The following is a 27,519-nucleotide window of genomic DNA, read 5'->3' on the forward strand; positions in this document are numbered from 1 at the left end:
TTCCTTATACTCCCCTGTCTGTCTGGATCCATCTGTTGTCACATATTTTATACTTAGATTGAAAGATCTTTGGAGCAGGCAACGTCTTTTTGTTCTGTTTGTACAGTGCCTAGCACAACGGGGTCCTGGTCTATGACTGGGGCTCCTAGGTGCTATAATAATAATAAATTAATAAATAAATAAATAACCTGATGGAAGGCATTTGCAAGGCCTGAAACACAACAGGTTAATGTAGTAGGCTATCAATTCTATGCACATGGGTTAAAATTTTAGCTTAGGTCACAAGTGAAAAGGTACTTGATGCCTTATTTGTGTTCATTGCAAGCATATTTGGCAGTCACAGCTCAAGGGAGCTCTGGACTGAAAAATCAGCAGTACTATGAGATAAGACTGAGATGTATTAGCAAAACTGTGTGTAGTGAGAACAGGGCCCAGCACTACTTAGACATTTACACGAGTGGTGGATATAATTTGCTACCGAATTAGAACAGTGGCATTTTACATACCCACTTTTGAACTCACTTTGCACTGGTATAAATGACTACACAAGGTGAAGGGCAGTGCTGAAACAAACTCCCAGACTTGAACAGCAGTACTGCAGAACCATCTTTAGATACATTGGTTTGGCAGAGCTATGTGGTGAATCTGGGATTAGAAGGGTATTGCAGATCAGGAGAAATTAACTGTATAAGGGAAGTGCAACTGTTCACACCAGAACTCTAGGCATATGCCTTACTTTCTTGAGCACTAAATTAATTCACAAATAAAACTAGGCACTAGGTTGTTTGTTTTGCAATAATTTTATTCAATAATAGAGTCACACAATTGCATTTAATTGAGTCAAATACATTCCCACCCTGAAGGATTTTACTTGCAGGAAAGACTGAGCATCTCAGATACAGAAGTGTTCACCTTCTGATGCAAGCGAACAGTAAGGCAGAGTCAGATCTGTTACCATAGTGGCAGGGAGATGACAAATGCAGAATAGTGAGGATACTTATTCTCTCTGATCTCTCTCTTTTGCATCTTAATGCTCTCAGAACTATAGCACATATTGCCTGGGTGCAGCATATTTGTGACTTGTAGGAAATTTTACAGTCAAATTTATGACTGATATCCAAGGATCTCATAGCATTATCTCACAGTATCCCTATGCCTATTTTACATCTGGAAAAACTAAGGCACACAGAGCTTACTTGCCCAAGGTCACTCACATGGCAAGTCAGTGCCGGAGCTACAAATGGAACCCCAAGAGTCAGGACTTCCAGCACCATTCCGCTCTAACCCAATAGACCCCACGCCCCTCCTAGAACTGGGAAAGAATCCGGCAGATATGGCTCCCACTCTTATGCCCTAATCCATTGTCCCCCAGTACCACCCTCACCCTGGACCAGAGCTGGTGGGGAGGTGATGAGAGCGGAATCTGGGATGAGAACATACCCAACTCATTACACAAACGCAGAGTCCACCACAAGTCTGTTCTATAATCTGCCCCATCGCCCCTAGCAACAACTGTTCCTTCCTCTGGGGATTTTTCTGATTAGAGGACACCCATGACGCTAGACCAATCAGCAGGAGCCACGGGACCCTCTTCACCCCTTAGCGGTGGAAGGCGGACGATACCAAGTAGACACTGGGACCGTACCGTCTGAATAAGTGGGCGGGGGGGGGCAGCAGGGAGTTGTGAATTTGATTCAGTCCAGCTGCATCCTGAAAGGGGGGAGCTGGTTGTGTTCGAATTGTACCGCTCGCTGCTCTAAATAAGGGAGGGTCTGAGGCGAGACCACCAGGCGTGACTGGGGGTAGTCCCCATAGAAGTGAATTGGGTGGGGTTACTAGGATGTGTGCGGATGGTACATCCCAAACGGAAGTGAGGTGTCTCCTAGCTTCAGGACTTCCGGCGGAGGGAGGGGGGAGGCGCAGCTGGTTGTGGTGGTGGGTGCAGCAGCCTGAGGGGCTCCCGGATCTTGGTGAGTCCGGGCCGGGGAGACCGGGCGATGGACCGATTGGGGGGTGCAGCAGGTACAAAGGAGCTGGGGAACAAGGGGGCCTGGGGAGGGGCTGAAACCTGGGGAAGGAACAGTGGGAAGCGGGGTTGCTGGGGGACGTGGGGGCTTGGGGGAGGAGCTGAAACCTGAGGGACATAGGGAGCGAGGGGGGTGCTGGAAGGTCTGGAGAAGGGGAGATCGGATCTGGGTGGGCTGGCTAGGTGGTACGTGAGACCGGGGCTCGATCCTGGGCACCTGAATAAGGTGGATTTTTGGGGTGGTGGTGGGTGGAGTGGGCAAGTTAGAGCCTGTGTAGTAGGAGGTATCTGAGAAGCTGGGAGGGGAGTACTGGGATGTGAGCTGTTCTCGTTGGGAGAAGGGGGGGCAAAGATGCTAGGAGGGGTAGTAGAGCTCACATGGATGGAGAGTGTCCTTTTATGGCTCCCTTGAAAGTGTCGGAGGTGGTGGGGATTCTTGTGTGTTTTAGTGTCACTCATATGGACTGGGGGAGAAGAGACCCTTAAGGAAATTGATACCCTCCCTTTCTTTCAATATTAAAAATGATGGGAGAGAACTTCTGAAGCAGCTCACGTAGAAATTAACAATTCTTCCCTTTTCAAAGTATGTAACTTCTTTGCTTTCCCATCTCGATTCATGTTGCCTACAAACAAGGTCTTGTGTGCTCAGGATAGAAACTATAGATCCCACCTAATCACTCCTAGTACTTTCTGCAACAAACGGGACTTGTTGGAGAGTCTTTGACCATGATTCACCTGTCCAACCCCCTCATAACACACTGTGCCAGCTATGATTCTACCCCTTCATCTCCGCATTGGCTGTGCTTTCAAAGATGCTCTGGGTCTGTCTGTCATATGCTCTCCCTTTCCCACCCTCTTCATCTGTTCTATCTGTTTAGACTGTAAGCTGTTTGGGGCAGGGTCTATCGACTACTTTGTACAGTGCCCTGCATAATGGAGCCCCATTCTTGGTTGGCCTGTAGGCACTACTGTAATATACAGGATTAATAATGTATAGTCAGTGAAGTGCTTCCAGAGCCTTTGGTGTGAAAGGCACTAATGAAATGTAAAATATATTCTTGAACTTGGTGTTATAAAAGATCCACTTCTAGCACATAAGTATTTAAAGAACTAAATTGTTTTAATGCAAGGTAGGCTGACTGAAGCTGTTTAGTATGTGACATGGAAATGACATCCGTATAAGAATCTCCAAGTGGTACTCCCTGACACTTGAATGGATACAGGCTGTCAGCATTTCTGTTATAAGCTACTTGAAATGAAGGGTGTACATGTAACTCCACTGTTAAAGTAACCTAAGTAGCTAGTCATGTGCAGGCTCAGAAACTGTTGTCTAACATTTTAACCACTACTCTGCCATCTGCTTTATATAGTTTAAATTATCTTAATCTAAACATGGCAATTATAATTCACAGGTTTAGGGGACAAACCAGTTCTGGTTGAAACTTAAGCGAAGAGAAAGATGTGGTCTCAAAAATTCATCTTATAAATAACTTCCGAAAAGGGGCAAGATATGGCCAAAGAAGCAATCTGGATGGCTAACTAAAATTCCACCGCCCTACTTGTGAAATGTGTGACAGCCTTAGAGCACGGAACTGCTTTATGTTCACTCTTATGTGTCAGTGTTTTGCTTTGTTACAACATGATGCTTTAATGTTCTAGCACAGGAATGCTGCTAATTGGACTTGAGTATTTAAACATTCAGAAAGCACGGGTGTCTCTCAGTCTGGTCTGGTAGCTGGAAGATTTTTTTGTGAGATGGAATTCTGGGTTCTATACCTGGCTCTGGAGAGAGAATGCTCTTTAGTTGCTAGACTTCTGGGGAGCATGAGAGCTAATTCTCTTCCTTTGACTGCTACTGGCATATTTTATTATTTGTTATTGCGTTAGTGCCTCAAGGCCACATTGTGCTAGTTGCTTTTATACACAGAGTAAGAGCGAATACTTGCCCTGAAAAGTGTACAGTCTAACTTAAAAAAAGACAAAGGATGGGAGAGAAAAGGAAAGATTGTTATTCCTGATTTACAACTCAGGTACAGAATGATAGTGATGTGCCTTAGGTCAGTGGTTCTCAAAGCCGGTCCGCCGTTTGTTCAGGGAAAGCCCCTGGCGGGCCGGGCCGGTTTGTTTACCTGATGCGTCCGCAGGTTCGGCCGATTGCGGCTCCCACTGGCCGCATTTCGTGGCTCCAGGCCAATGGGGGCTGCAGGATGTGGCGCGGGCCGGGGGATGTGTTGGCCAACCTTCCTGCAGCCCCTATTGGTTAGGAGTGGCGAACTGTGGCCAGTGGGTGCTGCAATCGGTCGAACCTGCGGATGCGGCAGGTAAACAAACCGGCCCGGTCCTCTAGGGGCTTTCCCTGAACAAACAGCGGACCGGCTTTGAGAACCACTGCCTTAGGTCACACAGCAAGTCAATGGCAGAACTGGGAATAGAATCCAGATCTCCTGAGTCCCAATCTGATGCTTCATAACTACAGAACCATCCTTCTTCTGACTTGCTTTGTGCCCGTGGGTCATGTGCTTTTATCCCCATCTGTAAGATGTGAATAATGTCCCCTCTTTCATACGACGCTCTGAGAACCTTGGATGCAAGGTTCTCAGAATCCGTGTGGGGAGGTAGTGTGGCCTCAGGGATAGAACAGATTGGGACTCAGGATACTTGGGTTCTGTTCCTGGCTCTACCACTGGTCTGTTGGTGATTGTGAGCAAATCACTTTCACCTTTCTGTGATTGTTTCCCCATCTATAAAATGCCCCTCCTTTGTAAACCACTTTGAGATCTACTGATGAAAAGTGTTATAAGAACTAGGTGGTATTAATATTTATTAATCAGGATACTGAATGTTGTCATGTGGCATATATCAGTGGGAATTTTACCACAGAGGTTTGCATAGTAGTTTAAGAAAAAACATTAACAAGACTTCTCTAGATGGACAGCATATAGAATTCATAGATTTCAAGGCCAGGGTGGGCCATTGTGATCATCTAGTCCAGTGGTTTTCAAACTGCGGGTCACAACCCAATACTGGGTTGTGGAATGTAAGGCACTGGGTTACGGCGGCTCTGGTCAGCACTGCTGACCAGGCCATTAAAAATCCTTTCAGCGGTGGTGCCTGGCTAAGGCAGACTAGTCCCTACCTGTTCTGACACTGCGCTGCGCCCCAGAAGTGCCCAGCAGCAGGTCCGACATATAGGCAGTTGGGGGGTCATGGGGCTTCGCGTGCTGCCCCCGCCCTGAGCACCGGCTCCGCACTCCCATTGGCTGGGAAGGTGGTGCCTGCGGGCGAGATCTGCACGGAGCTGCTTGTGCGCCTCCGCCTAGGAGCTGGAGCTGCTGCTGGTCGCTTCTAGGGCACAGCACGGTGTGCAGTGCCAGGACAGGCAGGAACCCTGCCTTAGCATCCCCACTGCGCTGCTGACCGGGAGCCGCCCAAGGTAAGCCCGCTCCCCAATCCCCTGCCCTGAGCCCCCCCCTTCATCCCTGGGCCCACTCCAGAGCCTGCACCCCTAGCCCAGAGTCCTGACCCTCTCCTGCACCCCTGCCCCAGCCCAGAGCCCCCTCCCATACTCTGAACCCCTCATTTGCACCCCAACTCTCTGCCCGAGCCCTGAGCCCCTCCCACATCCCAAACCCCTCATCCCCAGCTCTGTTGAGTCATGGGCATCAACAATTTTCTTCAACTGGGTCGTCAGAAAAAAAGTTTGAAAACCGCTGATCTAGTCTGACCTTCTGTATGACAGGCCATAGAACTTCCCCAAAATAATTCCTAGAGCAGATCTTTCAGAAATAAGTCCCATCTGGATTTAAAAATCGCCAGTCCACCACAACCCCTGGTAAATTGTTCCATGGATTAAATGTCTTCACTGTTAAATATGTGCACCTTATTCAGTCTGAATTTGTGTAGTTTCAGCTTCCAGTCATTGGATCATATTAGACCAGGGGTTCTCAAACTGGGGGTCGGGACCCCTCAGGGGGTCGTGAGGTTATTACATGGGGGTCGCAAACTGTTAGGCTACTCCCCAAACCCCGCTTTGCCTCCAGCATTTATAATATTCAATATATTTAAAAGTGTTTTTAATTTATAAGGGGGGTTGCACTCAGAGGCTTGCTATGTGAAAGGGGTCACCAGTACAAAAGTTTGAGAACCACTGTGTTAGACCTTTGTTTGCTAGATGGAAGAGCCCATTCTCAAATATTTATTCCCCATCAAAGTACTTACAGAATGTGATCAAGTCACCCCTTAACCTTCTCTTTGTTAAGATAGATAAATTGAGCTCCTCAAGCCTATCATATAAGGCATGTTTTCAAATCCTTTAACCATGCTCATGGCTCTACTCTTAACCCTCTCCAATTTATCAACATTCTTGCTGAACTGTGAACACCAGAACTGGACACAGTATTCCAGCAGTGGTCACGCCACTGCCAAATACAGAGGTAAAATAACCTCACTACTCTTATTCAATAATCCACTGTTTATGCATCCAAGGATTGCATTAGCCTTGTTGACCACAGTGTCCTAGTGGGAGCTCTCGTTTAGCTGATTATCCAACATGAATCCAAAAATTTTTTCAGCCACTGCTTCCCCCATCCTGTATGTATGGCCTACATTTTTTTTTATTCCTGAATGTGTATATTTACTAGGGCTTGTCAGGCAATTAAAAAAAATAATCACAGTTAATTGCATGATTGATTGCACTGTTAAACCATAAGAGAATACCATTTATTTAAATATTTTGGATGTTTTCTACATTTTCAAATATATTTATTTCAATTATAATACAGAATACAAAGTATACAGTGCTCACTTTATATTTTTATTTCAAATATTTGCACTGTAAAAAACAAAAGAAATAGTATTTTTCAATTCACCTAATACAAGTACTGTAGTGCAATCTCTTTATCCTGAAAATTGAGCTTACAATGTAGAATTATGTCCAAAAATAACTGCATTGTTTTATTTTTGAATGTAAAACTTTATAGGCTACAAGTCCACTCAGTGCTACTTCAGCCAACCACTCAGACAAAACAAGTTTGGTTACAATTTGCAGGAGATAATCTTGCCCTCTTCTTGTTTACAATGTCACCTGAAAGCGAGAACAGGCATTCGCATGGTACTGTTGTAGTCCGCGTCACAAGATATTTATGTGCCAGATGCGTTGATTCACATGTCCCTTCATGCTTCAGTCACCGTTCCAGAGAACATGCGTCCATGCTGATAGTGGGTTCTGCTCGATAATGATCCAAAGCAGAGCAGACCGATGTATGTTCATTTTCATCATCTGAGTCAGATGCCACCAGCAGAAGGTTGATTTTCTTTTTTGGTGGTTTAGGTTCTGTAGTTTCTGCATTGGAGTGTTGCTCTTTTAAGACTTCTGAAAGCATGCTCCATACCTCATCCCTCTCAGATTTTGGACGGCACTTCAGATTCTTAAACCTTGGGTCGAGTGCTGTAGCTATTTTTAGAAATCTCACATTGGTACCTTTTTTGCATTTTGTCAAATCTGCTGTGAAAGTGTTCTTAAAACAAACATGTGCTGTGTCATCATCCGAGCCTGCTGTAACATGAAATATATGGCAAAATGCAGGTAACAGAGCAGGGGCCATACAATGCTCCCCCAAGAAGTTCAGTCACAAATTTAATTAATTCATTATTTTTTTTAACAAGCATCCTCTGCATGGAAGCATGTACTCTGGAATGGTGGCTGAAGCATGAAGGGGAATACAAATGTTTAGCATATCTGGCACGTAAATACCATGCAACACTGGCTACAAAAGTGCCATAAGAACAAAAGCCTGTTCTCACTTTCAGGTGACATTATAAAGAAGAAGCAGGCAGCAGTATCTCCTGTAAATGTAAACAAACTTGTTTGTCTTAGCGATTGGCTGAAATCGAAGTAGGACCGACTGGACTTGTAGTCTCTAAAGTTTTACATTGTTTTGTTTTTGAGTGCCATTATGTAACAAAAAAACCCTACATTTGTAAGTTACACTTTCACAGTAAAGAGATTGCAGTACAGTACTTGGAGGAGGTGAATTGAAAAATACTATTTCTTTTGTTTATCATTTTTTACAGTGCAAATGTTTGTAATAAAAATAATATGAAGTGAGCACTGTACACTTTGTATTCTGTATTGTACTAGAAATCAATGTATTTGAAAATATAGAAAAACATCCGAAATATTTAATAAATGTCAATTGGTATTCTATTGTTTAACAGTGCGATTAATCATGATTAATTTTTTTGAGTTAATTGCGTGAGTTAACTGCGATTAAGTGACAGCCCTAATATTTACATTTAACTGTATTAAAATACGCATCGTCCAGATTGCTCTGTATCAGTGACCTCATCTATCTTCTTCATTAATTGCCACTCCCCCAAATTTTGTTAGCTGCAAACTTTCAGTGATGATTTAATGTTTTCCTCCAAGTCATTGATAAAAATGTTTAATAGCATAGGGCCAAGAACCAATCTCTTGGTTGACATGTTCTTTGCTCCCAGTCATAAACTATTGCTCATTGGTGCTGTGTGGCTGTTTAAGAGCTTCCCTGTCCCACCCGGAGGTGGCTGCATGGAATGGTTCTTTTATTTGTAAAGTGCTTTGGATCTATTTACATCCAGGTTAAAGGAAGTTCGCTGTGTGATCACCTAGTGTTTGGTAGGCATTTTGCAGACAAATATCGGAAGACAAAGTCCATGGCCTGGTGGGAACTTACCAGTATGGGAGGCCAAGAGCAAAGCAGATGGAGAGGGGGAATGTAATGAAAACTTTAAGCCAAGAAGCAGCAAACTAAGTACCGCAATGATCCACTGACCCCTAAAAATGCAAATTTGGTGGCTCTTTTGTTGCCTTAGGTGACGTGAAGGCAGCTACGGCTTTATTCTATATCTCTAAACCATATGCTCATGTCTGTCTTCCCTCTCCCAGGTCGCTGGGCTGGGGAGATGTTCCGAACGGCAGTCATGATGGCTGCCAGCCTGGCTCTGACATCAGTGGTAGTGGCTCATGCCTATTACCTGAAGCACCAGTTCTACCCAACAGTGGTGTATCTGACCAAATCCAGCCCTAGCATGGCAGTAAGTATGCAGTCCATGGGCTGCCCAGGTTGTGGGGAGGAGAGCAGGTTGCTCTGATAATGGCTTAGCCTGTCAACTATTGGTATTTAACTTGCACTGCTACAGTGGCCATCCAAAGCCATGTGGAAGTGATCTGTCTCCGGGGGATTGGTAATGAGAGCTAATCCCAGTTTGGTAGTTACTGAAAGTCATTCCTGTTTGGTGCTGATCAGTAGAATGAGTTTCATGGGGCCTTGCCCACTTTGTGAATCCAAGCCGCAATTAACCCTGCACAGTTGGCACTAATTGTGTCCCCCTTACTGTCAATATCAGCAGAGGGAGTGTGAATTGAGTGTGACATGGAATTGAAGCTTTCCTCTTACAGGGAGGGCTCTGGTATGTTGGTGGGATGTGGTATAAAAACAGGAGCAGCAGTAATGCAAACTCCTGTCAACGCAGTCCTTTTAACAGGTGCTGTATTCCAATCCCTGGAAACAATTTGTTATGCAGTGCCTCTACATTTACACGGGGAGCGGAGGACATAACATTTTCAAGAGAACTGAAATCCAGGGTTATTTTGATACAGAGCAGAGCCAAATCCTGAACAGTCTTGGGCTGTCTCATTTCATCCTTGGGTTGATTAACTCTTGAGTTGGAGGCTCAGGAGTTGAGGTCCCAAATGAATCTGGATTGACTGCTCTGGAGCCTCTCTCACTCTGTTTATTCCAAGGATAGGTACAGCATTGCCAGCAGTAGGGCAAGTATTCCATACTGATCCACCAGTGGGCTTTAGCCCTGCCTGGAGGGAGTTCTGTCTCCATGGCCTAATGTGTATTTAACCACTCTACTCAGTCTTCCAGCAAGGATGCTAATAAGTGCAAACTGTGATGGTGACTTCTGTGTGAGGTTGGCATCTATCTGCTAGGGAATGGACAGAGTCCTGTCCCTCTCCTCCTACCCTCAAATTACTTCAGGGAGCACTGGACAGCATTCAAATGAGTCCTTTCTCTTTATCAATGTAATTCAGTGGCTCTTTTTTCAGTTCACTTCTGCTTTCTATTCCCCCAGGGTCTGTTGACCAAAACAAACACTTCCACGCTACAGCAGTTGCTGAGCCAGTAGTACTCGGAACAAACTACTGCTTTAGTGTGGGAAATATATAGAAGTATGTGTGCATGTAACTGACTCCACAGCTGGCTTGCAAAATTCTAGCTAAATTTGGAAAGACTCATTAATCTGTTTTCAGTTGGGCTTTTTTAACATACATAGTAACATGCAGGTGCAAGTGGGGTAAAATATGTACATCTCACCAATTCTCCACAGTAACCAAAGTACCTTCAAAATACAAATTCCAGGCCCCAGGGTACACAGATCTCACACAGCCTGAAGGGCATTAGAATGTTGTGAAGGGGTTAACTGAAAACTAGCCATATGTTTCCTTGGGGATGGAAAATAAGATGGGAAAGTGTTATGTGCCTTGAAAGTGGACAGAGGACAGTCATAACTGGTAAAAGTAGATCCCTTGAGTGTTGTAAATCATAGACTTTAAGGATGGGAAGGTCTGATCTAGGCCAGAGGGGGTTCTGCAGGATTGTTCTCTCCAGCCTTTTCTTTTGGTCTGGTTTGGTTCATAAGTTGTAGTATGTGAGTGTTTGTTTCTTTTGGTTCAATCTCTCCCTTTCTCTTCCCTGCAGGTTCTCTACATTCAGGCTTTCGTTTTGGTTTTCCTCCTGGGCAAATTCATGGGGAAAGTGTTTTTTGGCCAGCTCCGAGCAGCAGAAATGGAGGTGAGTGAGGCCTCTGGCAGTTGTAACTGATTACTTGCAGCACAATCTTATGTTGCGTGACGAAGGTACACAGTAGCAGAGGGTTGCTCTGAGAGCTGCATTGATTGTAAGTTGAATGGGATTTTGATGCTGAGCATAAAATCATATCTATCTTTGGTACTTGCATGACCCCTGTTACCAGAGTGTCTGAGCATCTGTCTTGAGTATATTTATCCTCCCAACATCCCTGTGAGGCAGGGCATTGCTGTTACCCCATTTTACAGAACTGTGGTACAGAATTTGATACCCCAAGTGCTCTGAGAGCCTCCGAGGGAAAGTGGTGGAGTGCAAAAGAAAATGCTTTCCTTTAAAAATTGGGACATAAAAGAATAAGTTCCTTCTCCTCCTCCCTTCAGTACTGAGAACTAAGATGAGCGGTATGTGGGGAACTGGGACAGTGCTGCTAACTCTCTCTCTCTTTCAGCACCTACTTGAGAGATCATGGTATGCGGTCACGGAAACTTGCCTGGCCTTCACCGTCTTCAGAGATGACTTCAGTCCCCGCTTTGTGGCCCTCTTCACCCTCCTCCTGTTCCTCAAGTGCTTCCACTGGCTTGCTGAGGACCGGGTGGACTTTGTAAGTGTGACATGCCGCTGGGCAGGTTACCAGATTGGGGTTGGCTGCCATCTATCTGGGGAGTCATTCAGTGATCTTGGTAACAAACAAGGATCTGTCTATCTAAGCTACTTCTGTGGCCTTCTGAGAGATGAAAACACTTGTCGCTGTGCTTTGGTTGTCACAGCATAGTGTGTCCTGTGTGTAGGGAGCATGGAAGCAGATCCTTTTGTGTCCTTTGCTTGTTCTACATTCATTTTTCTCATTAGTGCTTCTGCAATTGCCCTTTGGGCCAGGCTGGTCAGGATTATTTCACTGTTTTCTTGTCTTATAAGCTCTCTGAGATAGGAGCCATCTTTTTGTTCTGTGTTTATACAGTGCCTAGCACAGTGGAGGCCTGCTCCATGACTGGGGCGCCTAAGGTTCTAGAGCAGTGTTTCTCAAATGCGGCCACCAGGGGATGTTCTTGCGGCCACAGCCTCCTGGGTGGTGGTGGTGGGGGCAAAGCAGCAGCCCTGCCCTGGGGGCTGCCAGCAGTGGTTGGGCCCTGGCCGCTTCTGGAGACAGAAAAGCTGGAGGAGCAGACAGACGGTGTGATTTCCCCACCTTCCCAGGGGTGATGAGGTTGGTGTGGTGGGTGGCAGGCTCCACCTATGGGGTTTTGGGCTCCATCCTCGGGCCCTGTCTCCTGGGCATGGGGCTTTGGGCTCCATTCCCTGGCTGTGAGGTGACGGGCTCTGGTCCCGAGCTCACCCTCCCCAATCACCGCTGGCCCCTGCTGCCTCCCCAAGTGCCCTATCGCCTCCATAACCACTTCCCCATCCAGGGTTTAATTTGTCCCTGGGCTTGTTGGGACTGAGTAAATTTGCTGTGAAATGTGATATTTGTATGTTTGTTAATATCACTTTTCACAGCAGACTTACTAGCTAGCAAGTGGTGTGGGGTGGGGGGGGGGGGTGTGACAAAAACATACAAAGCACCTTATTTGTATTTCCATTCTGTTTAGGTCCAGTAAAGGATAGAGACAACTGTACATTATTTTTATTACTGAGTCTGCAAAAAACCCTACATACATACATTACAATGATTTGGACCTGTATATGTGCATATTTATTTGTTTTTCCTAAAGAACGGCCACCAGCAAGAGTTAGGTCACCAAAAATTTGTTGAGAACCCCTGTTCTAGAGTAATACAAATAGTAAAAGCGCTGACTCCGTAGAGCTAAAGTAGCTCAGTACCTCGAAGTGCTCAGCACTTTTGCAGGATCAGCAAGACACTGTGATGCCAGCAAACGAGGAACCAGCAAGACACAATGATGATGCTTGTGGTGTAGAAACCAAGATGGATAGAAAATAAAATTGGCCTATTGGTCTACATCAGTAACTCTTTACAGTTCAGAATGCAGAGAATGGAGTTTTGGAAAATTGGGTGGAGAGTCCTAAAAGTTTGTTCATCTCTTCCCAGATGGAGAGGAGTCCAAACATCTCCTGGCTCTTTCATTTCCGCATAATCTGTAAGTGCCTTTATTTTATTCCCTTTGTCTATCCTCCCCTGTTCTTGTTTCTCTCCCCTCTTCCCCCCATTACAATGTAATTGCCATACTGGGTCAGAGCCCAGCACCAGATGTTTCAGAGCAAGGTGCAAGAAACACTGCAGTGTGGCAGATATGGGATAATCTACCTGCAAGGGAAGTCTTCAGACAGCAGGATTGATTCAGCATGTTAACACATCTGCTTTGTGATGTGAGAGCAGTTGCTTCAAATTCTCTTTAGATCATATGTGGAATCTCATTTTCCCTGCCTAGTTCTGGTCCTCGAGAGACTGTTTTGATAGGACCTAATATGTTTCTTATCTCTGAGATTCACAGATCTCTGTAACAGGCTTAGTCCCCATTTTCCAAAAACAATCATACAATTCACCCTCAACAATCTATGATGGGAATTCAGGACTTGAATAGCAGGAGATGCAGCTGGTCAGGACTGAGAGTATTGTCAGATCTGTTTGTACTGGAGAGTCCCGGGCAGGATTAGTAAGGGGGGGAGTGAGGCTGCAGGTCAGGACTGAGTGGCATTGGTAGAGTTGTGTATGTGGGTGAATAGCAAGGGGACTGCAGATCAGGACTGAGGGGCATCAGCCGAGCGCTGTGGGGCTCAGGGGGAGCTCAGGGTTGGAATAGCAGAAAGCTGTGGGTTGGGATTGAGGGGCATTGACAGAGCTGAGAGTCAGGAGTCCAGAAGTGGTTTAACAGGGAGTGCAGCAAGTCAGGATTTAGAGGCAGTGGCAGAACTGTGTGTTGGGAGGGAGAAAGTCCAGGACTAGACTAGCAGGGAGTGCTGTGGATCAGAATGGAGAGGCATAGAGAATGCAGGACTGGAGTAGCAGGGGATGTAGTGGCTCAGAATTGTGGGGCAGTGGTAAGAGAGGATCCAGGATTGGAATGTGGGGGCTGCAAGCCAGGATTGAGGGGCTTTGGCAGAGGATTGTGGAAATGGATCAACTCTGGAATAGCAGCCCTGGAGGAGCATTGGCAAAGTTGTGGGTGAGAAGCTTGCTAACCTCTGCCTGCACTGTTAATAATTAAAATGACTTTGTGAGCAAGTGTTACCCATGTAGAGGGAAGGATGTGGAGAAATCATTAAAGCAACAAAGTTTAATGAAGGCATGACGTGGCTTGATACCTGACACAAATCTCCTAGGGGAGAACGGGGCAGGGGTGGGGGAGAGTTTCTTTATTCTGAACATTTCCTCTCCAGGACTCGATGAGCAGCAACAGCTGGCCAGGAAAGATAATTTCAGAAGATAATTTGCATGTGACAGGCTAAATTCGCTAATGTAAAACCCCTTCTCATTTGTGCAGTTGAGTGTGAGACTGTTCAGAGTCGATAACCTTGTCAAAACAGTATGTAATGTCTTCCAGAAGGCCTTTTATGGATTAGATGGCTTTGTTCAGTTCTGGGTTGGAGCAGAGCAGCTGTTTAACAGCTCACAGCAACCTAGTTGAGGACAGGACATCAAGGAGAACCCTGTAGCTAACTAAAACTTCAGGAAGGAAGAATGAAACTATGCAGCACGCTGCGGTTAACACGCTGACTCGTGCAAGAAAGTGCCATGGGAAACTGAAGCTGGGGTTTTCAGAGGACCCTAAGGGACCCATTGAGATGTGTTTGTGCTGTGTGATGGGGTCCAGATCTTGACTGGGGCTTTGTCGTAATATAAATATCAACGTTTGACATCCTGCATGGCTTTCATCCCATGCAGTTTAGAGTTTGAAAGGTTCAATTACTTCCACGTGGCACTTGCCTAGTGCTTCCCAATCCCCTGTGAGAAGAGTTAGTCCTATTTTATAGATGAGGAAACTGAGACATGAAGCGACTTGCCCACAGTTACACAGTGAGTCAGTGGGAAAATTAAGGTTATAACCTAAGAATCCTGGCGCTCATACCTATACTCTGACTACTAGATAACACTCCATTTCCAGTGTTGGGAATAGATTGTAGGAGTCCTGGCTCCTAGCCTTATGCTTAAGTCACCCCCTTCTTTACTTCTGTCAAGCCTTCCCCATGTGTACCCTAAATCACAGCTCAGTATTATAATTCCAGTGTCTAACCTCCCTTCTTTCTGTGTCCAGCTCTGATGCTCTTGTTGGGCATCCTGGATTTCCTGTTTGTCAGCCATGCCTACCACAGCATCCTCACCCGGGGAGCCTCCGTCCAGCTGGTCTTTGGGTTTGAGGTATGAAATGTGTCTGCCTGTGTGGCAAGGAGGGAGGGAGGAATATTTGCCTTGCCCTGCTACTTACTGCAAATCAAAGCTCTGTGATGCATTGTAAGCCAGTGGGGCTGACTAACCAGCCAGTGCTTCCGAGTTCTCTCGGCAGCAAGTGGATTTTGGTCCCTTTCCTTTGTGGTTCTGTTTATTTCTCCAAAAACAGAAGTTATGCATATCAGCCAAGTCCTTTCCCCTGCCCTGGGATTTCTGATGGAGACCATCTGCTCCATGCAGGTCTGGTTCCCCAGGCCTTCTGCCTTCAAGTTAAAGTGAGTCTTTACTCCCTTCTGCTTAGGCTTTCCTCCAGCCTGCTTCCTATAGGGTTGCACTCCCAGGCTATCTGCCAGGGAGCTAAGGAGAGCCTCCCTACTCCTTTCTTCTCTCCCTGAACTCAGGCTGCCTTTTGTATCCGTGCAGGCCTGGCTCGGAGACACCAGTTTCCTACCATATGATTTGGTCCCTCACCTGGAGAGGTGGGCTGACCTTGGCACAGGGTACAGATGAGTTCCAGCGCCTTTAAAAGATTAGCTCATCCTGTGACATGCCTCTTATTTCTTTCCTGCCCCCACAGTATGCCATCCTCATGACCATGGTGCTCACAATCTTCATAAAGTACATTCTGCATTCAGTCGACCTGCAGAGTGAGAATCCATGGGACAACAAGGCCGTCTACATGCTGTACACGGAGCTCTTCACAGGTACACTCTCTCTCCCCAGCTCTGGATAACAGCTAGCTCCTTCCATAGCCCAGTGGGGAATTAGATGTTCATGTGTGTTCTCCCATATGAACATCAGCCATGGGAGCCTGAATTGTGGTGCTATATGGGACCTTGTGCTAGAGCTCTTCATAGGAGCATGGTTGGGAGGGGTAGTTTGTAGATGGTCTCACCACTTCATTGATCAGTTGAAGGGAAGAAAGTGGGATTGAAATGGAGCTAAGTAGCAGCTGTGTTTGTAAGAGAAGCCTGTGGTGATCCAAAATCATTTAATGTATCATTAAAACTAAGGGCAAGTCTATGCTACAAAATTAAGTTGACCTAAGTTATGTCGACATACAGCCACCGCAGTAATTGAATCGGTTGTACACATTCACACTATGCTTATTGTGTTGGCGGTGCGCGTACTCACCAGGAGTGCTTGCACCGATTGAACTGTCAGTGTGGGGCATTGTGGGACGGTTTCTGAAAGGCAGTAACAGTTGATACTGCATCAACTTAACTACATCAACGTAGGCGCTACGCCTTTCACAGAGGTGGAGTTATTAAGTCAGTGTAGTGGGGGAGTTACATTGATGGGAGCTACATTTTAGGGTAGACGCTTACGGAGTTAGGTTGACGTAAGCTGCCTTATGTCGATCTAACTCTGTAGTGTAGACCAGGCCTAAAATGCTGATGGCTTGGTAAGATTGGAATCAAAATGTGGATTTCTGGAGGCCACAGTGGGTTGGTTTGTGCAGGCATTGTGGACTGGTGGCTAGAGCAAGGAAGATGGGGAGTCAGGATCCCTGGGCTTTATCCCCAGCTCTGGGAGGGGAGTTAGAGCAGGGAGGAACTGGGAGCCAAACTCCAGAGTTCTATTCCCAGCTCTGTGAGGGGAGTGCAATTGAGTTACTAGAGCCTCCTGGGTTCTGTTCTTAGCTTGGTCATTGACTCACTATGTGACATGGGGGAAGCAAATTGCTTCTTTTCTGTGCCTCTTCTCCACCTGTAAAATTGAGGCACTTCCCTGCCTCCTGGGGTTGGATGTGGGAGTTCGTTAGTGTTTAAGGGCAATGAGATCCTCCAAGTAGAGGCACACGAGAGAGAGAGAGAGAGAGCACTAATCTCTCTCCTTCCTCTTCAGGCTTCATTAAAGTGCTGCTGTACATGGCCTTCATGACCATCATGATTAAAGTGCACACTTTCCCTCTCTTCGCCATCCGGCCCATGTACCTGGCAATGAGGTAAGATGTCGCTGGGGTATTGATTGAGCGTGTGTGTGTGTGTGTGTGCGCATGTGTGTAACTCCAGCAAGTTGTGTGTCATTTCAGGCAGTTCAAGAGAGCTGTGACTGATGCCATCATGTCACGCCGCGCCATTCGCAACATGAACACTCTGTAAGTATTCAGTTGGAGAGAAATTGCTTCTATAGAGTGAAATCTGTTATTGGGCAGGGCACCGCACAGACCCCTCACCCCCTCGACTGGGGTGGGGAGGACCACATTGAGCCAGGCGCTGCACAGAGACCTAGGGAGATGGCGTTTGTCCCAAAGAGTTTACATTTGAAATAGACAAAGGGTGGGAGCAGGAAAACAGGCACAGAGAGGGGAAAGAACTTGCCCAAGGTCAGTGGCAGAGCTGGGAGTAGAATCCAGATTTCCTGACTCCCAGTCCAGTCCTCTGGCCACAAGACCACACAGCCATGTTTGCAATGAATCTCTCTGGCCCTTTAAGCTTCATTAATACAGGAGAAATCCGCATTAGAGCAGTCTGGCTTAAGACACTCAATCCAGTGTACAGCTTGTTAGAGGCCTAGTAGGTCACAGCTTATCTAGCGCAACCCCTCAGTCCTGTCCCATCCAGTTTGCAGTGCCCTGGGCAAGACGCCTTCCCTTGGAGGTGGGTGGACTGTCTCACATAGATCTCCCTGCTATCCAACCTAAATTTCCCTGTGCTTAATTATCTCTGTTATAGCCCCCGCTCCTTCATTGGCATCACTGCCCTTGTAGATCATCAGAGAATATGTATGTTACTGCCTCTTAAAACTCTACTGCCTCCCCAGATATCCTGATGCCACTCCAGAAGAGCTTCAGGCCATGGATAATGTGTGCATTATCTGCCGGGAGGAGATGGTGATGGGTGCTAAACGCCTGCCATGCAACCACATATTCCACACCAGGTGAGGAAAAGCTAATACTTCTGCCCACGCAACTGCTTGCAGATGGCTTTCTTTGTGGTGTGGAGTTGGCTGCCGAAGGCATGAAAATCCAAGCCTTGTCCTTGTATAATTGAGAAGCCAGGGCATGGTAACTTCCTTCTTGCTGTAAGGTGCATGGTGCCAGGGAAGAATCTAACAACTAAAAAGGATTTGTAAAGGAATTCAGCCCCCTCTGCTGTAGATCACTGGTTCCAATCTATCTCTTCTCAACTGTGAGGCCTGGTCATTGCTGTCTGGAGGCCTGTGAGTTGGTGGCTCCAAGTTCGGTCCCTAGCGAGCAGGTCCATGTAATAAATACCATCTCTGTCGAGAAGCTATGGATTGAATGGGTCTACACAGGCTGAAATCTCTTCTCTTCTCCATCTACCCATGGCAAGAGTGAGAAACAATAACAGGGGAGGGCGTCTCCAGCTAATTGTCAGGACTGTGTGTAAATCCTATGCCCTGAAAAGGTAACCTGTTTAATAAGCCAATCTTAACCAGGTGGCCTCTGCCCCCTCCACAGCTGCCTGCGTTCCTGGTTCCAGCGGCAGCAGACCTGCCCCACCTGCCGCATGGACGTCCTCCGTGCCTCCCTCCCAACTCAGTCCCAAACACCACCCGAGCAACAGGAGCAAGCGCAGCAGCAGCAACAGCAGCCACCGCCGCACCATACTCCACTGATTCCCCAGCCGCCTAACTGTGAGTACAGCTTCTCTGGACACCAAGCCAGCAGGGCTGAGCAGTTTCTCAGTAATCCTGTCCTGATACCATTCATTCCAGATGGAAATCACTGCAGCCACCTCCAGGGTGAGGTGCAGCAGCTGTTGATACTGGGACTCCTTGCCCAGCATTGAAAAATTGAAGTGTATTACTTTGTTGTACTACTGAATGTACCTTGTTTGCGCCAAACTCTGCCTTCAGTTATACACACAACAACATTACAATGCATTGGGCCATATGGGAGTAACCAAAGACATTTGGCCTTTTAGCTTCTCTGTCATTAGAAGGAAAGTAAGAGCATAGTGTAATGGAGAGGGATTGTGTAATTCTTAGAGCAACAGACTGGGAATCAGGACTCCTGGATTATTCCCCCTCCAGAAGCAGGAACAGATGGGGTGTGGGGGTGCTGAGAATCAGGACTCCACTTTGCCACTGTGCATAAGTGTACCTCTGTAAAATGGATAGTACACTGACCTACCTCCCCTGAGGGTTTTTTAATGTCACAAGTGCCTTAAGCCCCTTGGCTGGAAGGTGCTGGAGAAATGTAATGTCTGTCTGGCATCTCTTCTCTATGGGTCACCCACCCACTTCTCTCCTTCACTCCGCAGTCCCCCAAGGAATCCTGCCCCCGTTTCCTCCTGGGATGTTCCCTCTCTGGCCTCCCATAGGTCCATTTCCTCCAGTGCCTGGTGTCCAACCACCCAACAATGCAGAGAATCCCTCTGCTGCTTCCAGTGCACCCTCCACTTCAGGCATTCAAACAACAGGTGAGAAGCCACAGAGTCTAACCTTCTCCTTCATGCCATCACTGGGGTAGGCTTCCCTCTCACTGCCCTGCCAACATACTTCAACTGTGACCAGCTTCTGGTTCTCCCCGGCCCATTTGGTTCTAGACCTGTAAATTGAGACTGCCAGCAAGGAGGCCAGTTATACCAGTCGGGGGTTTGGACAGAGACTCACCAACAGACCACAGAGTTGCCACAAGATGAAAACAGCTTTGACACTATTGATCTGCGGCTGGTCCCCTAAAGGGGAAAAGACCCTATATCCCATTGGCTGGCTCAGGAGGTCAGGAAATCTCCCCAGTCTGGGGCTGGATTGGAGCTGGTGCCCCTAGAGAGAAAAAGTTCTGTATTTCCACACGCCCCCCCCCAAGTAGCTAGTCTCCACCCCTGGGCCAGGTTGGAACTGGCACCCCTAGAGATGAAAGGCTTTATATCCCCTTACCTTCTTGACATTATTTTATAGTGTGGGATTAACTAACATTGACCCGAGAAAGATACCCAAGTGTTGTGTGTTTGAAGACATGCTGAAACCTCATTGGCTATGTGTAAAGCGGTGGATGGGCATAAATGTACCATGACAGTTTAACCAGGCTGCTATCTCTTCTTTGTTCCCTTCACCCTCTGCAGCGAGTACCTCGAGACCTGGTGGTGATTCAGCATCTGGATCTGACACTGCCCCTGTGGGAGCAGTGCCTGGCTTTCCCTTCCCTCCCCCGTGGATGGGAATGGCATTGCCACCTCTATTTGGTAAGCTTGGGTGGCTTCTTCCAACCAGGGCTGGATGGGGGAAGGAAGCTCCTGTACTGGGAGCATGGGGAGGGAGAAGAAAATATCCAAACTTTGTCTCTAAGGGCCAAATTAGCAACTTGCCAAGAGCATGGTCATATCTTCTTCAGTAAATTGATAGATTTCACCGCTAATTAAAACCTTGTCCATTGGAGAGGGAGTCAGGAAGCTTGCCTTGAGTCCTCTCTTACAGACCATCTGTTTTCCTTCTGAACAGGCTTCCCTCCCATGCCTGTGCCACCCGCCGGGTTTGCTGGGTTGACAGATGAAGAGCTCCGTGCCATGGAAGGCCATGACCGGCAGCATCTGGAAGCCAGGCTCCAGTGTCTGCAGAACATCCACACGCTCCTAGATGCAGCCATGTTACAGATAAACCAGTATCTCACCGTTCTGGCGACCATTGGGTAACTATCAGTAGTGTGGCAGGGTGTGAGACCTTGTACTCTATCGGACACATGGTGCAACCACTGACTTGACCATAATCCATCCAGCTCTGTGTTGGATCCATCTAGCTTAGTGACAGCATATTGTAATGCCATGTGATTCCAAACTGCTGGCTCCCTGTCCTCACAATGCTAAAAGTGGGTGATCTTCATTGGTGATAACAGGTGCCCAAAGCTTGTACCACCAATGTGGAGCCTAGGAGATAGAGTGCTGGTCTGGGACTGAGGAGACCTGTATTCTACTCCAACTCTGCCACTGGTCTTGAGTTTCCCCATCTGTAAAATGAGAATAATTGTACTGACCACCTTTGTGAAGTGCTTTGAGATCTGCTGATGAAAACTGCTATGTAAGATCTAGGGATTATGTACAAACCTCAACCCATGACGTAGGTCAGTAACCATCTGCATGGTGCAAATGGGGGTCCTGAAGCAGAGCGGTGGAGAAGCTATTGCCATAGATAGCTTCTCAGAGCAAGGGTGAGAACTCAGGAGTTTCGGTTCCTGGTAATACCTCCTTTTTATAGCACTGAGTAGATACTTTAAGGCCTGCTTGCTTATATGGAAAATTAGCACTGAAGTGTGGAGATGCCCTTATTCCTATCCTTGGGCAGGAATAAGCCTGCACTGGAAGATGCAGTTGCACTTGCACTCAGGCCAAGATTCTGCTCACCACCCTGTGAAAGGAAACATGGGCTAGGAAAGCAGAGTTTGGAAGCCAGAAATGTGTTCTTGTGGCTGACACTGTACTGGGACTCTGATCAGGGTTCAAGTCCTGGCTCAGCTACAGATATCCTGTGTGAGTTGGGGCACTTCTCTCTCTTTGCCTTAGCTTTGCTATACATAAAGAGAAGGGTGGTAATCCTTTGTGTCTCATCCATTTAGATTGTAAGCTGTTCTGGGCAGGAGCACTCTTTTTATTACACTCGATAAACAGGGAGGGAGGGATAGCTCAGTGGTTTGAGCATTGGCCTGCTAAACCCAGGGTTGTGAGTTCAATCCTTGAGGGGGCCACTTGGGGATCTGGGGCAAAATCAGTACTTGGTCCTGCTAGTGAAGGCAGGGGGCTGGACTTGATGACATTTCAAGGTCCCTTCCAGTTCTAGGAGATGGGATATCTCCATTAATTATTATTATTATTATTTATTAATTAGATTCAAAAAGGGCTTGGATATGGATATCAAGAATATTGAGAGTTTGTCATGACAGCAAAAATTTTGGAGGGGACATTGAACTTCCTACTTCATTGCTTAAGCCAATGTGGGAGGGGCAGATTACCCTATATCTGCCTACTGTGAGGTTCTTGCACCTGATTCTGAAGCACTTGGTCCTGGCCATTGTTGGAGACAAGATACTGGACTAGATAGACCAAGGGTCTGATTCAGTCTGACAGTTCTTTTGTAAAGTTTTGTTAGGGCCCTGATCTCATCTGGGGCCTCTAAGTGATAGTATACTACAAAGAATTAATCATGGTCTGTTTATAGCTCTCCACGTTGTAACCCTCTTCTGGCTTCCCCTCTGGACAGGTCACCCCGTCCTACGCAGCTGCCAAGCTCCCTAAACACTTCGACCTCCTCTCAAGAGACACCCACCAGAGAATCCACCACTTTCAATTCACCCGACAGTACCTCTTCCCCAGGGACCTCTCCAGCAGTGGCAGCAGTGGAACCAGACTCAACAGGTCAAACAGGTAGACGGAAGTCCTCCTTGTTGTAGGGCCTTGTAGTGCGAAGCCTCACAGTGTCGCTGTTAGCCACATGGTCTAGGAACAAGACCTAACCCATTCCCTAAGGAACCTTACAGAGCGAGCCAGAAGTTGTAGTAACAGGCTTTAGCAGCTGATAGCACTTGGCTGCACCATGTTCATCCTAGGTGCAACACATCTACTGACTGTGCAGGGTACAGCTGCATCCAGGATAGGCAGCATCTGTCATGCTGGTGTGTGTCCCAGCTGAGGGTTTGCTGCTGAATGAGACAGGCCAGGTGGCTGTCCCTTTAAGTGCTAATGGCCACATTTGGCTGTCCTAAAGTAGTGGTTCTAAGTCCCTTAGGAGCGTGGGGAAACAAAGGAATCTGGTGGATGTCAACCTCTGATGATTTCCTCCCCCGTTGCTGTCTCAGATGATCCATCTGGATTGGTGGGTGCAGAGGGATACACAGAGCCAGCTGGGCACGAGGAAGAAGAGGAGCAGCCTTTACCGGGGGAGCCTGACACAGCTGAGCTTCGCAGGCGCCGGCTTCAGAAACTGGAATCCTCCTCTCCCCCTTCCCATTGACACCCCTCCCACCCCCCTTTCCTAAGTACCTTGTCTTGCCTGGGTTACCGTTTGACACTGACTTTTTCTTTTGAAAAGCAGCGGGTGCGGTGGTGGTTGGGGATGCAACAAGAGAAATGAGACTCTGCCATCGCTCTGTTTAGAATGTTCTAACCTGCACCAAGTGCTGACTTTACATGAGAGTGCTAGGGCCGCTATGCTGGGGCTCAGAATTGACTCTTTAATCTGCCATGGTTTCTAATTTAAAAACAAAAACAACAACAAAAACCCACCGCCCAGTCTGCAGCTGTCCTCTCTCTGATGTGCAGATTCAGTCATACCCACCTGTGCACTAACTGTTCTAATTCCAGAGCCTTCCCAGCAGCATTCCCTGAAAAGCAGGGTCCTTCTACAAAACACGATGCACAGGGCTGAGGTGGTCAGACCCCAGGGACTTCCGTGGTGTGCCACTTAACTGCAGTGGGCATATCTATCGTTTAGAAAGCTGCCCTTCCTCCCCCCATCCGCCTAACAGGAGTTAGGTGGCAACTTTTCAAAATAGTTCTCTTCTGCTTTAACCGGGTTCTTTCTACCTCTGTGGCATTCATGTGGCGGCTGGCCTCCATCCTCAAGCAATGCCTTCTGGGCTCATCCTAACAATGTTAATGTCTAGCTGAAGGAAGTCCATAAGAAACATGCTCCCATCATGAAAGGGGGAAAGACGTGCATTTCCTTAACAAACTACCCATGGAAGGATACCTGTAAGTGAGCAGTGTCTCAGCTTTATATGTAGGAGCAATGTATGTAGGTGACTCAGTTCAAGGTGAGAGGAGTTCATGAAACACACTTGTCGTCCCCTGCTAATACTCGGCCAGAACTCCCAAGACAGTTAAGCCTAAGGATGGCAGGATCCAGACCCTAGGTGTTTCTGGTAGTCATTGCTAGTTTGGCTTGGTTTGTGGTGGGGTAAAGTTAAAACGTCAACCATCGCTTCTGCTTTATACCTTTTTTTGAATTTATTTGTGTTGAGTGAGGAGCACTGAATGGAGCAGTGGACGCTGTGGGAGAGTTGTGAGATTGCTTTAAAGTCCATTTTTAACTTTATTTCCTCTCTGCATGCTCTAGTGTGGGTGGAGATCAACATTCTGCATCATCTGAGGAAGCCCAGTGGGGGCTCTCGCAATCTAGAATTTAACTTAGTGCAAATGACTTCAGTATTGATCACAAACTGTGATGCTTAAAGAGTTTTATCCAAATGGCATTGGGATGATCATCTTAGAAGGGGATGATCGTGCAGTTAAAACCCCTCCCCTGGGTTACACTGCTCAAATATTCATCCCAGCAAGAACAACATCTTCTGGATGTAGAATGGAGTCTGCTAGACCTTTGAAACCGGAGTATTGATTTGCCTGTGTTTAGCAATGAATCTATGCTGATGGCACAGATAGCAAAGAATTTAGAAGCTAGTCAGATGTAGTTAAATATTCCCCCCTTCTCTGTGCCCCACGACCAGAGAAGCACTTGTCATGTTTCCCGTATCGAAGAATTGGAGAAATTGCAGTAGCCATGGCTACGCAATGACACTTCTGGCCTTTGATACTCTCTAATGTTGGAGCTTTCACATGCTTTATTCATCATAGTGACACTTTAATTGCTAAGGAGTTGAGAGATGAAATGCCTCTTCACCTCCAGTCTTACTTGGAAGCGAATGAGCCAACCTCATCCTTTGTGATTCTACTTAAGTCCATGCTTTTATGCCTGGGATGAAAATGGCTTATTGGCCAGCTTCATGTTGTTCTGCCTGTATGCAGGCCACGGTCCCGTAGCCATCTTCTGTGAATTGTTCCCATGGATCTTGTACAGCTCCTGGCACCACCGTCAGGTTCTCTAAGAGCTGCTTTCCAGACACAAAACAGTCACCTCTGCTCTTTATTCTTTTTTATAGCAGTGGCCTAACAACTTCAGAAGAGTTTATTAAGGGTTGAATGGACTCTTGTTGATTGACAGTATTAGTGGTGGAACTCCTATAGGAAAATACCTTTACTTTGGATAAATAAGTAGAAACTTCCCATTAGCAATGAGACCCTGCTCATCCAGTCTGTTTTACTACCAAGACTCTGTAGGTCAATTAAAGGACATTAGGCTAATTGATATAAGAACATATGACTTTATGGGTTTGTTACTTGTAGCACCTTCACATATGTTAGATTTTTAGTAACTCCTCTGCAATCTGTCCAGCCTAGTTCTTTCCCCAGATCCTTGCTTGCATACCAACGCACCTTAAAAGACTAACACCAAATTCAAAAATTTTTGGATTGATGTAAGCAAGCAATTAAAGCGTGGTTATGGACCATGAGTTTGTTCAGTCTGTTAGTAATCAGCTGGAAAAGGCTCTTGGCTACCTTGGCCATTACGATAGGCTACTTCTGTCCCTTTTTGTGTGAGCCTATAGAATTTTAAAAACAGGACAAATAGGTTAAGACAACAGGCAAAGATATTAAAGTCCTTAAACACTGTGTTTCAAAAATGTAATTTGAGAGGACTAATATGACTTGTAATTGTTTGACACGTCTCCTGAGTGTAAGTCATGACAGGGGGATCACTTAAGTGACTTAGGAGCACCAGTCCTGTTGACTTTCAGTGGGACTGGCGGTCCTAAAAGTCCCCGAGTGATTTGAAAATCCCATCCAATAGAGTTATGTGAACTCACATACCTAATGCAAACATAATACAGTATACGCACCCCTGTATCTAAAGGGATATCAGCTTAATGGGGAACTAAGCCATGGGCTGGATTTAGATAGGAGAGGTAATGAAGGGTTAAGTAAGCATTTTTAGTATAAGGAAGATGCTCTACAACAGGCAATAGATTACATTATAGAACCAGCACTAAATGAGTCCTAAAATTCCTCTCTTCCCCTCCCCTCCCCACCCAAAAACACAAAAATTGTGTGCGTGGTGACCCTAAACCATTGTTTGCTATTCAGTTTACTTTAATTCAGCAGTTGGTATAACCCTTCAGTGCTTCTCTTTAAGTGGCTTCTAATCATACACCTATCTCAGGGAAACAATCCAGAGACTGCACTTAAGGGTTGTAAATTCAGTTAATAATTGAGTTCCTTCTGAAGAAGGGCAAAAGTAGTTAAAGATTTATATTTTTAAAACATAGATTGTGTTTTTGTTGGAGGCACATCAGGATTACAATACTGGTTTGGATGGGAGTCCCAGCCACCGAGAATTAGAACTGAGCATTGAGGACCGGAGTGGGTGACTGTGACAAGGGATGGTGATATCTGGCAGACAGCTAGGATCCTGGTGTTCTGGTGGGAGGAGGGTATCAAAAGGCAACCAGGTTGCATATCACTTTGTAGCAAGACAGTGGGCTAAACTTGCATTTGGTGTAATAACTATGCATTCCCTCCCTTCTTTATATCCAAACCTTAAGAAAGAAAAACTTGGTTTTAAGAAAGACCAACAACAAAAAGCATGAGTAAAATCCATACATAAATGCAGACTCCTCTGTGAGTGTGGATCGAGAACCTCCTGTTCTCTGGCCATGGAACATGAAGTAGTGAGAGACTGCATTTTTTTCTTTTTTAAAGGGTGCTGCATGCTTGGAACATGTGCATTTCCTTCAGTGAGCAGAGAGGACTTTTCTTCATTCTATAAAGGGATAAGATCAGTCAACTCAGAATTTGACATGTGGTCCTCATATATCCTGTTTGATTTTTAATGCTGAGGGTCCCCTCCCCTCCCCTCCTCCATGCCCCCAAAATAACTTGTTTGGCTCCTTACCAGAAATAACTATGGTAATATGAGGAACTCTGCAATAACAAGCCAGCCTACATAAACATCTTTAATTCAGTGCTGGGTGTGCGGAAGAGGAGAAAACTTGGTCTCATACTTCCAGCGATTGCTTAAAAGGTGTTTTTGTTTTTTGTTTTTTAAATATGCCATATGTCCTGTTTAAAATTAAATTGTTTGAATTTAAAGGTGGGAATAGTTTAGGGAAGCATCCATATTTTATGTTTTCAATTTCAATAAAATGACTATTTAGCAGAGGATGTGCTAAACTGTGCCACACATTCCATGATATTTGCATCATTTAGGAGTTTATTTACATACATAAATGAAGAGGAAAATACATAAATGGGGAGACCATTGGGAAATGTTCATGGCCTATATTCATCCCAATGGTTTCCTTTAACTTCTTTCATTGTTTTGTGTGTTGCAGAGTTGTGTTGGAGGTGAAGAGGGTTTGGATAATTATTTAATTTGTAAATATTGTGTACATTTTTAATAGCTTAAATTGTATATACAGCAAAATAAAACTTGCTTTAAAGATGGTGTAGTGCTTTGATAGTTTTGGAGGGGAAGCGTTAGGCAGCCTTGCCTACAAGTGGTGA

The 27,519-nt window shown here is 46.2% G+C and overlaps 1 protein-coding gene across 2 annotated transcripts; it reads left to right on the forward strand.

Moving 5' to 3' along the window:
* The first annotated feature begins 1,917 nt into the window (after nt 1-1,917).
* SYVN1 (synoviolin 1) lies at nt 1,918-27,460 on the forward strand. 2 transcript variants are annotated; one of them, XM_054034206.1, is made up of 16 exons: nt 1,918-1,970; nt 8,952-9,100; nt 10,774-10,866; nt 11,330-11,482; nt 12,926-12,974; nt 15,090-15,193; nt 15,801-15,927; nt 17,072-17,171; nt 17,259-17,324; nt 17,990-18,106; nt 18,651-18,826; nt 19,456-19,614; nt 20,260-20,379; nt 20,636-20,822; nt 22,385-22,548; nt 22,980-27,460. In XM_054034206.1, the coding sequence occupies exons 2-16, from the start codon at nt 8,969-8,971 to the stop codon at nt 23,132-23,134; spliced, it is 1,902 nt and encodes a 633-aa protein (XP_053890181.1). In that variant the 5' UTR covers nt 1,918-1,970; nt 8,952-8,968; the 3' UTR covers nt 23,135-27,460. The 2 variants fall into 2 exon arrangements, with proteins under 2 accessions (XP_053890181.1, XP_053890180.1); XM_054034205.1 differs by having other exon boundaries at nt 1,925-2,022.
* The last annotated feature ends 59 nt before the right edge of the window (nt 27,461-27,519 follow it).

The sequence above is a fragment of the Malaclemys terrapin genome, chromosome 7 (genome assembly GCF_027887155.1).
Source record: "Malaclemys terrapin pileata isolate rMalTer1 chromosome 7, rMalTer1.hap1, whole genome shotgun sequence".
Lineage (NCBI taxonomy): Eukaryota > Metazoa > Chordata > Testudines > Emydidae > Malaclemys > Malaclemys terrapin.